The sequence below is a fragment of the Lithobates pipiens genome, unplaced genomic scaffold (assembly GCF_037356315.1).
Source record: "Lithobates pipiens isolate NorthernLeopardFrog02 unplaced genomic scaffold, aLitPip1_a1.2 Scaffold_8, whole genome shotgun sequence".
In the NCBI taxonomy this organism is placed as follows: domain Eukaryota; kingdom Metazoa; phylum Chordata; class Amphibia; order Anura; family Ranidae; genus Lithobates; species Lithobates pipiens.
This window is the reverse complement of record NW_027507903.1, coordinates 309,587,988-309,602,137: the sequence shown is the minus strand read 5'-3', so window position 1 is coordinate 309,602,137 and position 14,150 is coordinate 309,587,988. Positions and strand designations below refer to the sequence as shown.

The window sequence follows — 14,150 nt, the reverse complement described above, 5'->3', positions numbered from 1 at the left end:
GCTACAGCAAACATCTGATGTCTATGATTTCCAACATTGGTTTTACCACCAAGTACTAAGTCATGTTTTGCAAAGGGATTTAATACTTATTTCACTCATTTAAATGCAAATCAATTTATAACTTTTTTTAAATGCGTTTTTCTGAATATTTGTGTTGTTACTCTGTCTCTCACTGGTAAAATAAACCTACCATTAAAATTACCGACTGATTATTTCTTTGTTAGCAGGCAAACATACAAAATCAGCAGGGGATCAAATACTTTTTTTCCCTCACTGTATATATACATGATCCGACGCACAGTGGCCGCTCTGTAGCAGTAAAACTGCTACATGGTGTTTGTGAAGGGATTAACGAAAGAAAGCTAAATGAAGCAAATGTTTCCGTTTTGCACATCTCTAGCATTTACAGATTTTTTTAACTGTATTTATCTTGCAAGGCCTGTTTTAACCACTTCAGCCCCGGAAGGATTTACCACCTTAATGACCAGGCCATTTTTTGCGATACAGCACTGTGTCGCTTGAACTGACATTTGCGTGGGCGTGCGATGCTGTACTCCAGGGGTGCTCAACCTGTGGCTCTCCAGCTGTTGCAAAACTACAAGTCCCATCATGCCTTTGCCTCTGGGTGTCATGTTTGTGGCTGTCGGAGTCTTGCTATGCCTCATGGGACTTGTAGTTCCGCAACAGCTGGAGAGCCACAGGTTGAGCACCCCTGCTGTACTCAAACAAAATCTACGTTCTTCTTTTCCCACAAATAGAGCTTTCTTTTGGTGGTATTCTATCACCTCTGCGGTTTTTATTTTTTTGCACTATAAACCAAGAAAGAGCGACAATTTAGAATTTTTTTTTTAAAAAAGTATTCATTAGTTTAGGCCAATATATATTCTGCTACATATTTTTGGTAAATAAAAACGCAGTAAGTGTATATTGATTAGTTTGCGCAAAAGTTGTAACATTTACAAAATAGTGGAAAGAGTTGGGAACTTTTTATTTTTTTTATTGTTTTTACAAGTAATGGCGGTGGTCTGCGATTTTTAGCGGGACTGCGACAAATCTGACCCTAAGTGACAATTTTTGGTGACCAGTGACACCAATACAGTGATCCGTGCAATAAAAATTCACTGATCATTGTATAAATTGCACTAGCAGGGAAGGGTCGACACGAGGAGGCGATCAGGGGTTAAGTGTTCCCTAGGGAGGGGATTCTAACTGTATAGGGGATGGACTGACTGGGAGAAGAGAGAGATTGCTGTTCGTGATCACTAGGAGCAGCTGATCTCTCTCTCTCCTCCCCTATCATAATAGGGATCCGCCTTGTTTACACAGGCAGATCCCCATTCTGCCTCTCTTTCCCGTGATCACGGGTGGCCAGCGGACATCGAGTCCACCGGACCCACAGACGAGCTCTCGCCGGACACGGTCGGGCGAGCGTGCGCTTGCAAAATCGAGTGCACAGACCACCATACATGTATGCCGATTCGCACAAGGGAGCCAACGTCCGCAGTATAACTGTGGCAGCTGGTTGGGAACTGGTTAAAGAAAACCTTTTTCAAAGTGATCAAGGACGCCATTTATGGCTTTCTGTAAAAGCTAGTTTACGGACCCACTGGCTTTAATACATGGGGACTGATTTAAAACGGAAAGCAGATATCACTGTGTGCTCTCCACTGGACACTGCAGTAATACTCCACACTGCCAGCTGCATTTTTTATTAGATTCAGTAGAGCCTGAATTGTCCCATGGAGTTGCCATTGTGTACACTGTGATTGGAGGACAGACTGTTTTAATGATTTTGACAGGTCATGTGACTGAGTTCTGCTCAGTCCCAAAGTAAGTAGATGGTTAAGTACATTTGTAAAGCACATTGCTGTTCTTAAAACAGCTGTAAGGCCTACCTCTCCCTATAGATTGGCTCTTAAAGTCTCTAACCTATAACCAGATGCAGATGTGGACTTCTGAGTTGTCTCTGACTTTTCTGACCTGCAAACTCCCAGGTGGACAAAAACAGGACAGAAGTGGGGAATTATGGTAGAGAAATCTTATTGATGGAACATCTATGACATATACATAGAGAAGTAAGGAATTGGCTCAGCCCATCAGACTCCACCTATAACTAAGACATCAAGTTTGGGTGGACTGGCATTTTAAATGAGGCCTTACATGCATTATAACAGTTTTAACAGTAATATAAACTAAAGCATTAATTCCAAGGCATTATAATTAAATCCCATTAAACCTATAACGTTAATATAATTAAATCCCAGTGAGCATATAACATAAGAGGTATGTCAGTGGTTTATTTATGTAATTATAATCCGTCATCTGTTTCTTTCACCAGGAGCAGTACAGTGATCTATTTTATAATTAGAATGGAATTTGCTGCAGAGGCAATATTCTAAATGTGACTGTATAGTACTACCATTATGCCTAAAGGGGTATTTTTCTTTATAATAACTTGTGATCATAGTTAGAAAGATTATGTAAGAGGCAAAGCATTATTAGATTTGACAGGTTGTAAAAGATAATTTGTTTTAGAAGCAGTATTGGGAAAGTGTTATTGCATTTTTGGACAGCGTTATTGGTTTAGGGAGAAACAGAGGTCAATTCTCGAGAACGAATAAGGTATCTTATTATAACTTTGCCGAGCTTGTATCATGGTGTAGCACCGAAAGCTATTCAGACAGTTCAGCTTGTCTGTATCTTTTTTCAGATGATCTCGATGCAGCAACGAAAAGTAAAACGAGTGAAGACCTTGTACAGTCCTCCAAGTACCTCCCTCCATACAGTCCTGATCCTTATTACCAGTCTGAGCCAGAGTATTGGATGTACTCACCAAAAAGTAAGCAATATTTCACTGCAACATCTTAGTGTTGTAGGATAGAAATCAGTATTATACAGATGGCTTTCAGAGAGAAGTATAGGGCCAATGCAAATATTTAAAGAGCCCTTGCCTTGCCCCAAGGTAATTTTCTTGTTACCCCATGTATCTCCATGTGCTAGCAAATGTGCTCAATGGAGAGTATATACAGAACCTGTGGGTTGAGTGTTTACCCAAGGGAGAGCATATACAGAACCTGTGGGTGGAGTGTTTGCCCAATGGAGAGCATATGCAGAGCCTGTGGGTGGAGTGTTTACCCAATGGAGAGCATATACAGAACCTGTGGGTGTAGTGTTTACCCAATGTAGAGCATATACAGAACCTGTGGGTGTAGTGTTTACCCAATGGAGAGCATATACAGAACCCGTGGCTGGAGTGTTTACCCAATGGAGAGCATATACAGAACCTGTGGGTGAAGTGTTTACCCAATGGAGAGCATATACAGAACCTGTGGGTGAAGTGTTTACCCAATGGAGAGCATATACAGAACCTGTAGGTGGAGTGTTTACCCAATGGAGGGCATATACAGAACCTGTGGCTGGAGTGTTTACCCAATGGAGGGCATATACAGAACCTGTGGCTGGAGTGTTTACCCAATGGAGAGCATATACAGAACCTGTGGGTGGAGGGTTTACCTTGGGTGGCAAGGAGGATAAGCTAGTAAAATGTGATGGGATCTAGCATATGCAATGTATGCATCCACTGTAATAATGTTTGGACCTAGGGGGCAGATACAGATCAGCCTTTGGTATTACAAAAATGTACAGTTCAGAGCTACAAAGGTTTATCTGTTATTTAGTAGTTTCATGTTCCCTTGTCTTTATCCCATAATTTAATAAAAACCATTTAAACATATTTACTGAAGTTGAAAGTGTCAAAACAATCAATTTCAACGTGTAAGCCCAAATCAAACCTTTTTTTTGATAAAGTATGGTTAGAACCTCATTGGGTTGTTGCTGCTGTCTGTGTCCCTTTTGAGGAGATTTCCCCTCACACCTGGCCCTCTGAACAACAGGAAGTAAGTGACATTTTCCCCAATATCACGTGAACCCCCATCTCTCATCACCCTCATGGAATATTTCCCCTTTACATTCTGTTCTGGTGAGAACTGTAACATATTTGATTCCCATCAGTTTCCCTCCTGATGACAATGGTCACCAGAGCAAATAGTGGAGATAGATGTCTCTAAGAAGGACACAGACAGCAATAAAAATAAAACTTCCCTAGTCAATCCAAAGCTACTCAAACTTCTCTTTAATGAAATGAGAAAAAAGCCAGCCTGCCATTTACTATAGTGAGGGAAAAAAGTATTTGATTGCCAGCTGATTTTTTACGTTTGCCTACTGACAGTCTATAATTTTAATGGTAGGTTTATTTTAACAGCGATAGAATAACAAAAATATCAAGAAGAACGCATTTCAAAAAAGTTATAAATTGATTTGCATTTTAGTGACATATAGTAAGTATTTAATCAGCAAGATTTCTGGCTCCCAGTTGTCTTCTATACAGATAACAAGCTGAGATTAGGAGCACTCTCTTAAAGCAGAGCTCCACCTGATTTTAACATAATATCTCAAGCTTATTAAATACATGCCATCATTCAAAAACTGAAAGTTTTTTTTTTTTCAGCATTACCTTTTTTTTTTCTTGTCATGTTGTCTATTTCCTGTCTATGGTGATCGCGGATATGGGCGGGGATAGTGCGGATATGGGCGCGGATAGTTCGTAATATCCGCACTGTCTCCTGGGAGCTTGTGTCATAGTTCCCAGGAGTGCGGTAGCCTGCTGACGCGAGTTATCGCGTGATTTCTTACTTGCACAGCTCCGTTGCCATCACAGCGGGGCAGGATTTTCGACGACGACGCCCGTTGCGATGGCAACCTGAGCTGTTAACGGTGCACCTCTTTACAGTTACTGCGCATGCGCAAGATCGGGAATACAAGGCGCAGTGCATGCTGGTCGAGCAGCGCCACTGTATCCCAGAAGAGGATGCCTGTGGGCTTCACATGCCCACAGGCAAGATGAGACCCGGCTACAACAATTATTAAGATTGATATTGCTATAGAAAACTGACATCTTTAAGACTGAAAACATGCAACAAGTGAGTTATAAGTGTTAAGGACATAATCTTTGTGATTGTACCAAAAAAAAAACCTTTAGGGCAGTGGAGCCCCGGTTTAAATGGAGTGATCCTAATCTCATATTGTTACCTGTATAAAAGACACTTGTCCACAGAAGTAATCAATCAATTAGATTCCAATCGCTCCACCTTGGCCAAGACAAAAGAGCTGTCCAAGGATGTCAGGGATAAGATTGTAGACCTACACAAGGCTGGAATGGGCTACAAGACCATTGGCAAGCAGCTGGTGAGAGGGTGACAACAGTTGGTGTGATTATTCACAAATGGAAGAAACACAAAATACAGTGGTGTGAAAATGTCCTCATTTCCTGTTCCTTTGCATGTTTGTCACACTTAAGTGTTTCGGAACATCAAACCAATTTAAACAATAGTCAAGGACAACACAAGTAAACACAAAATGCAATTTGTAAATGAAGGTGTTTATTATTAAAGGTGAAAAAAAAATCCAAACCATCATGGCCCTGTGTGAAAAAGTGATTGCCCCCCTTGTTAAAACAAACTATAACTGTGGTTGTCCACACCTGAGTTCAATTTCTCTAGCCACACCCAGGCCTGATTATTGCCACACCTGTTCACAATCAAGGCATCACTTAAATAGGAGCTGCTTGACACAGTAAGGTCCACCAGAAGATCCTTAAAAGCTACACATCATGCCGAGACCCAAAGAAATTCAGGAACAATTGAGAAAGAAAGTAATTGAGATCTATCAGTCTGGAAAGGGTTATAAAGCCATTTCCAAAGCTTTGGGAATCCAGCGAACCACAGTGAGAGCCATTATCCACAAATGGCGAAGACATGGAACAGTGGTGAACCTTCCCAGGAGTGGCCGGCCGCCCAAAATTACCCCAAGAGCGCAGCGACGACTCATCCAAGAGGTCACAAAAGACCCCACAACAACGTTCAAGGAACTGCAGGCCTCACTTGCCTCAGTTAAGGTCAGCGTTCATGCCTCCACTTGCCATGATAAAAGGAACTATGAATTCTGCTGTCTACCAAGAGATCCCGAAGGAGAATGTCCGACCATCTGTTCGTGTACTCAAGCTGAAACGAACTTGGGTTCTGCAGCAGGACAATGATCCTAAACACACCAGCAAGTCCACCACCGAATGGCTGAAGAAAACAAAATGAAGACTTTGGAGTGGCCTAGCCAAAGTCCTGACCTGAATCCTATTGAGATGTTGTGGTATGACCTTAAAAAGGCCGTTCATGCTCGAAAACCCTCTAATGTAACTGAATTAGGACAATTCTGCAAAGATGAGTGGGCCAAAATTCCTCCAGGACGCTGTAAAAGCCTCATTGCACGTTATCGCAAACGCTTGGTTGCAGTTGTTGCTGCTAAGGGTGGCCCAACCAGTTATTAGGGGGCAATCACTTTTTCACACAGGGCCATGATGGTTTGGATTTTTTTTCACCTTTAATAATAAACACCTTCATTTACAAATTGCATTTTGTGTTTACTTGTGTTGTCCTTGACTATTGTTTAAATTGGTTTGATGTTCCGAAACACTTAAGTGTGACAAACATGCAAAGGAACAGGAAATGAGGAAGGGGGCAAACACTTTTTCCCACCACTGTAGGTATTTGACCCCTTTGGAAAACATGACTTAGTACTTGGCGGAAAAACCTTGTTGGCAATCACAAAGGTCAGACGTTTTCTATGGGAACTCCTTTGTTGTCTTGGCCGTGTGTTTTGGGTCATTGTTATGCTAGAGTACCCATCCGCAACCGATTTTCATTGCCCTGACTGAGGGCCAAGTTTTGACAGTACATGACCCCTTCCATCATCCCTTTGATACAGTGAAGTTGTCCTGTCCCCTTAGCAGAAAAACACCCCCAAAGCAAAATGTTTCCACCTTCATGTTTCACAGTGGGGATGGTGTTCTTGGGGGTCATAGGCAGCATTTCTCCTCCTCCAAACATTGCTGAGCTGATGTAAAGAGCTTGATTTTGGCCTCTTCTGACCACAACACTTTCACCCAGTTCTCCTCTAAATCATTCAAATGTTCATTAGCAAAATTCAGACTGGCCCGTACATGTGCTTTCTTGAGCAGGGGGACCTTGGGGGTGCTGCAGGATTTCAGTCCTTCACAGCGTACTGTGTTACCAACTGTTTTACTGGTAACTATGGTCCCAGCTGCCTTGTGATCATTGACAAGATTCTTCCGTGTAGTTTTGGGGTGATTCCTTACCGTTCTCATGATCATTGAAACTCCACAAGGTGAGATTTTGCATGGAGCCCCAGATCGAGGGAGATTGACAGTTACAGTGGTGGGAAAAAGTGTTTGCCCCCTTCCTCATTTCCTGTTCCTTTGCATGTTTGTCACACTTAAGTGTTTCGGAACATCAAACCAATTTAAACAATAGTCAAGGACAACACAAGTAAACACAAAATGCAATTTGTAAATGAAGGTGTTTATTATTAAAGGTGAAAAAAAATCCAAACCATCATGGCCCTGTGTGAAAAAGTGATTGCCCCCTAATAACTGGTTGGGCCACCCTTAGCAGCAACAACTGCAACCAAGCGTTTGCGATAACGTGCAATGAGGCTTTTACAGCGTCCTGGAGGAATTTTGGCCCACTCATCTTTGCAGAATTGTCCTAATTCAGTTACATTAGAGGGTTTTCGAGCATGAACGGCCTTTTTAAGGTCATACCACAACATCTCAATAGGATTCAGGTCAGGACTTTGGCTAGGCCACTCCAAAGTCTTCATTTTGTTTTTCTTCAGCCATTCGGTGGTGGACTTGCTGGTGTGTTTAGGATCATTGTCCTGCTGCAGAACCCAAGTTCATTTCAGCTTGAGTACACGAACAGATGGTCGGACATTCTCCTTCAGGATCTCTTGGTAGACAGCAGAATTCATAGTTCCTTTTATCATGGCAAGTCTTCCAGGTCCTGAAGCAGCAAAACAGCCCCAGACCATCACACTACCACCACCATATTTTACTGTTGGTATAATGTTCTTTTTCTGAAATGCAGTGTTCCTTCTACGCCAGATATACTTGGACACACACCTTCCAAAGAGTTCCACTTTTGTCTCATCGGTCCACAGAATGTTGTCCCAAAAGTCTTGGGGATCATCAAGATGTGTTGTGGAGAAATTGAGACGAGCTTTGATGTTCTTTTTGCTCAGCAGTGGTTTTCTCCTTGGAACTCTGCCATGCAGGCCATTTTTGCCCAGTCTTTTCCTGATGGTGGAGGCATGAACGCTGACCTTAACTGAGGCAAGTGAGGCCTGCAGTTCCTTGGACGTTGTTGTGGGGTCTTTTGTGACCTCTTGGATGAGTCGTCGCTGCGCTCTTGGGGTAATTTTGGGCGGCCGGCCACTCCTGGGAAGGTTCACCACTGTTCCATGTCTTCGCCATTTGTGGATAATGGCTCTCACTGTGGTTCGCTGGATTCCCAAAGCTTTGGAAATGGCTTTATAACCCTTTCCAGACTGATAGATCTCAATTACTTTCTTTCTCAATTGTTCCTGAATTTCTTTGGGTCTCGGCATGATGTGTAGCTTTTAAGGATCTTCTGGTGGACCTTACTGTGTCAAGCAGCTCCTATTTAAGTGATGCCTTGATTGTGAACAGGTGTGGCAATAATCAGGCCTGGGTGTGGCTAGAGAAATTGAACTCAGGTGTGGACAACCACAGTTATAGTATGTTTTAACAAGGGGGGCAATCACTTTTTCACACAGGGCCATGATGGTTTGGATTTTTTTTTCACCTTTAATAATAAACACCTTCATTTACAAATTGCATTTTGTGTTTACTTGTGTTGTCCTTGACTATTGTTTAAATTGGTTTGATGTTCCGAAACACTTAAGTGTGACAAACATGCAAAGGAACAGGAAATGAGGAAGGGGGCAAACACTTTTTCACACCACTGTATTTCACTCATTAAAATGCAAATCAATTTGTAACGTTTCTGAAATGCGTTTTTCTAGATATTTTTCTTGTTATTTTGTCTCTCACTGTTAAAATAAACCTACCATTAAAATTATAGCCTGATCATTTCCTTGTCAGTGGGCAAATGCACAAAATCAGCAGGGGATCAAATACTTTTTTCCCCTCACTGTGAAGTCTCCAGAAAGCCATATTTAAAGAGGGTCTGGGAACTTTCAAACTAGTGCATGCAAAGGCCTACCACAGTGGGCATCCAATAGTAGCTTCAACCACAGAAATATAGTAAAAAGGATGCCAGGCCTAAAATTTATGAAAGTTCATTATTATTATTAAAGTCCAAAATAATTTTCATTGTTGGTCAATAGGTCATAAAAACATCCAATGTGTTTCAGGGCAACACCACTCCCCTTTCATCAGGGCTCGACACAGAATGCATTTTGATGGACTCAAGGAGAACAGTGACCTCTAATGTATATTAGAACAAGTGTTAAACTCTCCACACAGGTCAGGGTTCTCCAAACTTTATGAACAATGGGCCATTTTATTGTTCTTTAGCATTTTGGCCAGTGGGACTAGAAAATGCCCCCAGTGTCAGTAGGAATAACAGTGCCTCAGGCTTGGTGATCAGAGGGTAAAAAAATTACATAGCACCCTTTGTCATTAAGAAAAGGAATAGTGCTCCATCATTGGTTTCATTGGGTGGGGTATGGTACTTAAAAATCTCCATAGGTGATGCTTACATTTTTTTTACAGGTTACCTGTTTAGAGTAAAGCTATGTACACACGATAGGATTTTCCAACAGGATGTTTTTCCGAAGGATGTTGGCTCAAACTTGTCTTGCATACACGTGGTCACACAAATGTTGTCGGAAATTATGAACGTGAAGAACATGGTGACGTACATAACATACGACAAGCCGAGAAAAATGAAGTTCAATAGCCAGTACGGCTCTTCTGCTTGATTCCGAGCATGCATGGACTTTTGTGCATCGGAATTGTGTACACATGCTCGGAATTTCCGGCTATAAGTCTTATTGTGGAAAAATTTGAGAACCTGCTCTCAGAAATTTGTTGTCGGAAAGTTTCCGACAACAAATGTTCTGTGGAGCATATACACAGTCGGACTTTCCAACAACACGCTCACATCCAACATTTGTTGTCGGAAAATCCCATGTTTGTACAGCCCTTTACAGAGGAGATCTAGTGCTAGAATCATTGCTCTCTCTCTAACGATCACGGCGATACCTCACATTTGTGGTTTGATGCGTTTGCTTCTGTGAGTGAGCTTGGAGGGACAGGGCACTTTAAAATGTATTTATTTTTTCTTATTTATTTTAATTTTTTATTTTTTTATTTTTACACTGTTCCTTTAATTTTATTTATTTTTTTTGTCTGCTTTTATTGCTATTACAAGGAATGTAAATATCCTTTGTAATAGAATAAGCATGACAGGTCCTCTTTATTGAGAGATCTGGGATCAAAAAGACCTTAGATCTCACATTTACACTTAAAATAAAAAAATAAAAACATTTTATTTTACATGTACCAAAAAAAAAAAAAAAAAAAAAACCTTTAAGGCCGTTAGGCAGAATTGATGTCAGATGTCGGTCCTCCAAGGGCATAGAGTTGAGTGGGGGCCATCTTGCCCTCACTCAACTTCCTGCCCATCGCTCCATGGGATCGGATCATTTCCGCTGCTACCGAATGCTTCGGTAAGCAGGGAAACAGGAAGTGGCAGGGAACCTCTCCCACTGCCTAAAAAAGTGATCATGCGGCAAATCCACTGTCGGGATCACTTTTATGTGAAAGAGGATCACCCACTTGTCAGGGACAGTGTTGTTGCTTGGATTGCCTGCTGGTGTCACTGTTTCTTTTGCCATCAAAGGTTGCAGTTCTGGTGGTCACCAGCGGGTGTCTCCCAGCAAATGGACATTCTAGTGATCTAGCTGCACCTGAAGTGGAATTGCTTGGAAGTATATAAGCCCGCCCTTCACTGAGGCTCATTGCTTCAGAATTCCTTCCTGCAAGCCTTGTCCCTGCCTGATCTGATCCGTTGCCAGAAACCTGTTCCTGATTTGCTTCCTGCCCTGTCCTGGACTCTGTTTCCTATACCTGGTTCCTGAGACTTGTCCCCTAATTCCTGCCTTGGCTCCCCTTGCTTCTGCTTCCTCCACCTGGCCTCCTGTTCCCCTTGTCTCTCATCCCTGCCTTGTTATATATGTGTTCCCTTTCCATGTGTATATATAGTTAGTTAGTTAGTTTAGGGTTTTGGGGTTGCTGTGTATTATTTGTATTCTTGCTTGTTCATGGTTTGCTGTGTTTGGTTTGCACGTGTGTCTTTATCCTTAATAAATATATATATTTTCACTTACCTTTTGAGCCTGATTCCTTTAGTGCAGCCCATTGCTCTGTTTACTCTGTGCTGGATGCCTCTGTTAGGCATCCCTCTCATGACACCACTGTTTAAAAAAATACTGGGGTTAGGGCAGCTAACTGCTGCAATAACAACAGTATATAACATCAAAGTAATGATGGATATATACAATGGGCGATCCGGAACCCATAGAAATACGGCTAAATCTATTTTGGCCTTCTTCTCCTATAGATTACAGGAGTGCAGTTAGTTCTGCACTCCTGTGACCCATTTTCAGCCGACAGTAGGCTATAGCTCGCTGTTGGCTGATGTCACAGTCCAGGATCTGTATCAGTCCCAAGATTACAGATGGGATTCACCCAGATGCTTGGACTGGCTGTTGGCTCAGTCTCTCAGTGAGCTGCTGGGACACTGAACTCCACAGCCCAGCACTCCAGTGAATGCTGTAGGGGCAGAGCAGAGAGCCAGTGATTGAGAGCCACAGCTGTCTGCTGAGAGTGGAGGGGAGAATTGAACGATCAGCAGTGTTTGCTTGCTCAGTTCTTAGTGCGGAGCTGGCGGGGGGACACATGCAGCACCGGATCGATGCTGCATCCACCTAGATATTTTTTTTTAATATTGTACCTGTTCCCAGTGAGGTTTAATAATTTTTTTCAATTCTGCCACTTATCCCTGGCTGTTTGGGGGACATGATAAACTCATAAACAGTAAGTTGGGGTTTTCTTTTTGAAATTGCCTTGAGTTTGTATAAATAGTATGGTAATGGTGTTTTGTAGACGTCTTCTTTAGATTGTGTATGGAGGTAAATATGTAGGTCTGGGAACCAACCATTTTCCCTTCTGTGTCATAACACCATGTAAAACTTAAAAAAAATCAAATCCCCACTGCAATCACTGGAACAAACTATTACTATCCTTTGTTGTGACTGGGACTGCCTGGAGCTTTTGTCTTCTCGACAATGCCTGCGAGCCTCTGCTCTCCCACTCATACTATTGTTCTGTATCATGCAAAAACAAGACAACAATAAAGGCTTCACTGACACCAAGTCTTTGGTTCCGCAGTGCCTCGAGCGCGGAGATTCTCTTCAGGAGGAGAGGAAGATGGTTTTGATCGCAGCATGCACAAGGTACCTTCAGAGTTAAAAGGATGAATTCCAGTATTTTGCACTGTAGTCAGAGTAAAAGAGGTCGTTATTTGTTCTTTATTCCCATGGAGATGTTCTCTATTTTATCCACTTTGCCTTCTTTAAACAAAGATCAACACCAAAGCTGTTTTGTGATGCACTGTCTGAGTAGATGAGAAGGTATTTTCAAATAAGAACAGGTCTGCATTCAAGGAGAGACTGTAGTTATGTTGAGAAAAGAATTTCCTGCAAGTCAACTATATGTATTACAAAGATTCAGCAGCAGCACACGCCATCGCAGATCTTTACCCCCTTCTGTCCCACATTGTTAATCTTATAATAATACAAGATTTATTTAGTGCCAGCAGTTTGCTTAGCGATTTCCAAAATAAAGAAATCAGCACCGTTACAATACAATACAAGAGGGTTAAGCCCTCACAGGCCGAATGTCGGGAGACAATGGCCCGGTTAAAAAAAAAAAAAACATCCAACATCGGGGGTCCGTCGGCTGTTGGTTTTTCAGCATGCACCTCCGACAGAAGTCAGCCGATAAGCTGGTTTCTGTTCTGTTTCTGGTTTCTGACAGAAACCAGCTTATCGGCTGACTTCTGTCGGAGGTGCATGCTGAAAAACCAGCAGCCGACGGACCCCCGATCAGCGCTCTCAGCCAATGGCAGAGAGTGGAGTTGAACGAAAAAAAAAAACGAATAGTGTGTACCCGGCATTAGGAGCTTTTAATCTAAAAAGGAGGGGCAAGTGATAAAAAAATGTAACAACTGTGAGGGATGAACTAGTGGAGAAAGTAGAGGTACAGTTTTAAGGTGGTGGCAAGAGAGACTTCCTTGAAGACATGGGTTTTCATGAGTCACCTATATGCAGACAGAGTTCAAGATTACCAGACAGATTAGGGTAAGGAGTTCCAAATACAATGAAAGGCTCTGGAGGAGTCCTACAGGTGAGCGTGGGAAGACCAGACAAGGTAGATAGAGAGCAGGAGTTTTTGGAGCAAAGAGGGCAGTTTGGGTGATTTTGGGATGAGGTTGGTGAGGTGGGGGCAGGGTTGTATACAACTTTGTATGTTGTTAATATTTAAAATGTTATTAATTGTGGTCATGGAAGCCAGTGGAGGGTTTGGAAGAGAGGGATGGCGGATGCTGAGCAGTTTGTCAGGTGGATGCAGTTTGCCCTGGATCAGCATCATGCATTGACATGGTGTGGGCAGGCAAGCTGCCAGCACCTTGACAGCCAATAAAGGAAACACTTCTGTGCTTGTTATTAAGCATAACAATGATTATTTTAAAACTACCACTGGTCAAACTGGATAAAATGCATTTTCTGTGGAAAATAACACAATGATGGACTTGATAGGTACCAATGGAAAAACACAAATAATATTTGTCACATCACATTAAAACCATAAATGCGACATGATGTGTGTGTGTGTGTGTGTGTATATATATATATATATATATATATATATATATATATATATATATATATATATATATACACACAGTATCTCACAAACGTGAGTACACCCCTCAAATTATTATATCTTTTCATGTGACAACACTGAAAAAAATGACACTTTGCTACAATGTAAAGTATTGCGTGAACAGCTTGTATAACAGTGTAAATTGTCTGCCCCCTCAAAATAACTCAACACACAGCCATTAATGTCTAAACCAAAAATGCTTCTTGGATCTGGAACACACAGGGAGCCTGAAGAAGGAGCACAT

General features: G+C 41.9%; 1 protein-coding gene across 1 annotated transcript in view; it reads left to right on the top strand.

The window, feature by feature from the left end:
* ABLIM3 (actin binding LIM protein family member 3) overlaps positions 1-14,150 on the top strand; it is a 419,647-nt gene that overhangs the window by 368,391 nt on the left and 37,106 nt on the right. Inside the window, exons 14-15 of the mRNA XM_077472736.1 lie at positions 2,726-2,839; positions 12,350-12,414. Of these exons, the coding sequence (XP_077328862.1) occupies positions 2,726-2,839; positions 12,350-12,414 (179 nt within the window). The remainder of the gene's footprint in view (positions 1-2,725; positions 2,840-12,349; positions 12,415-14,150) is intronic.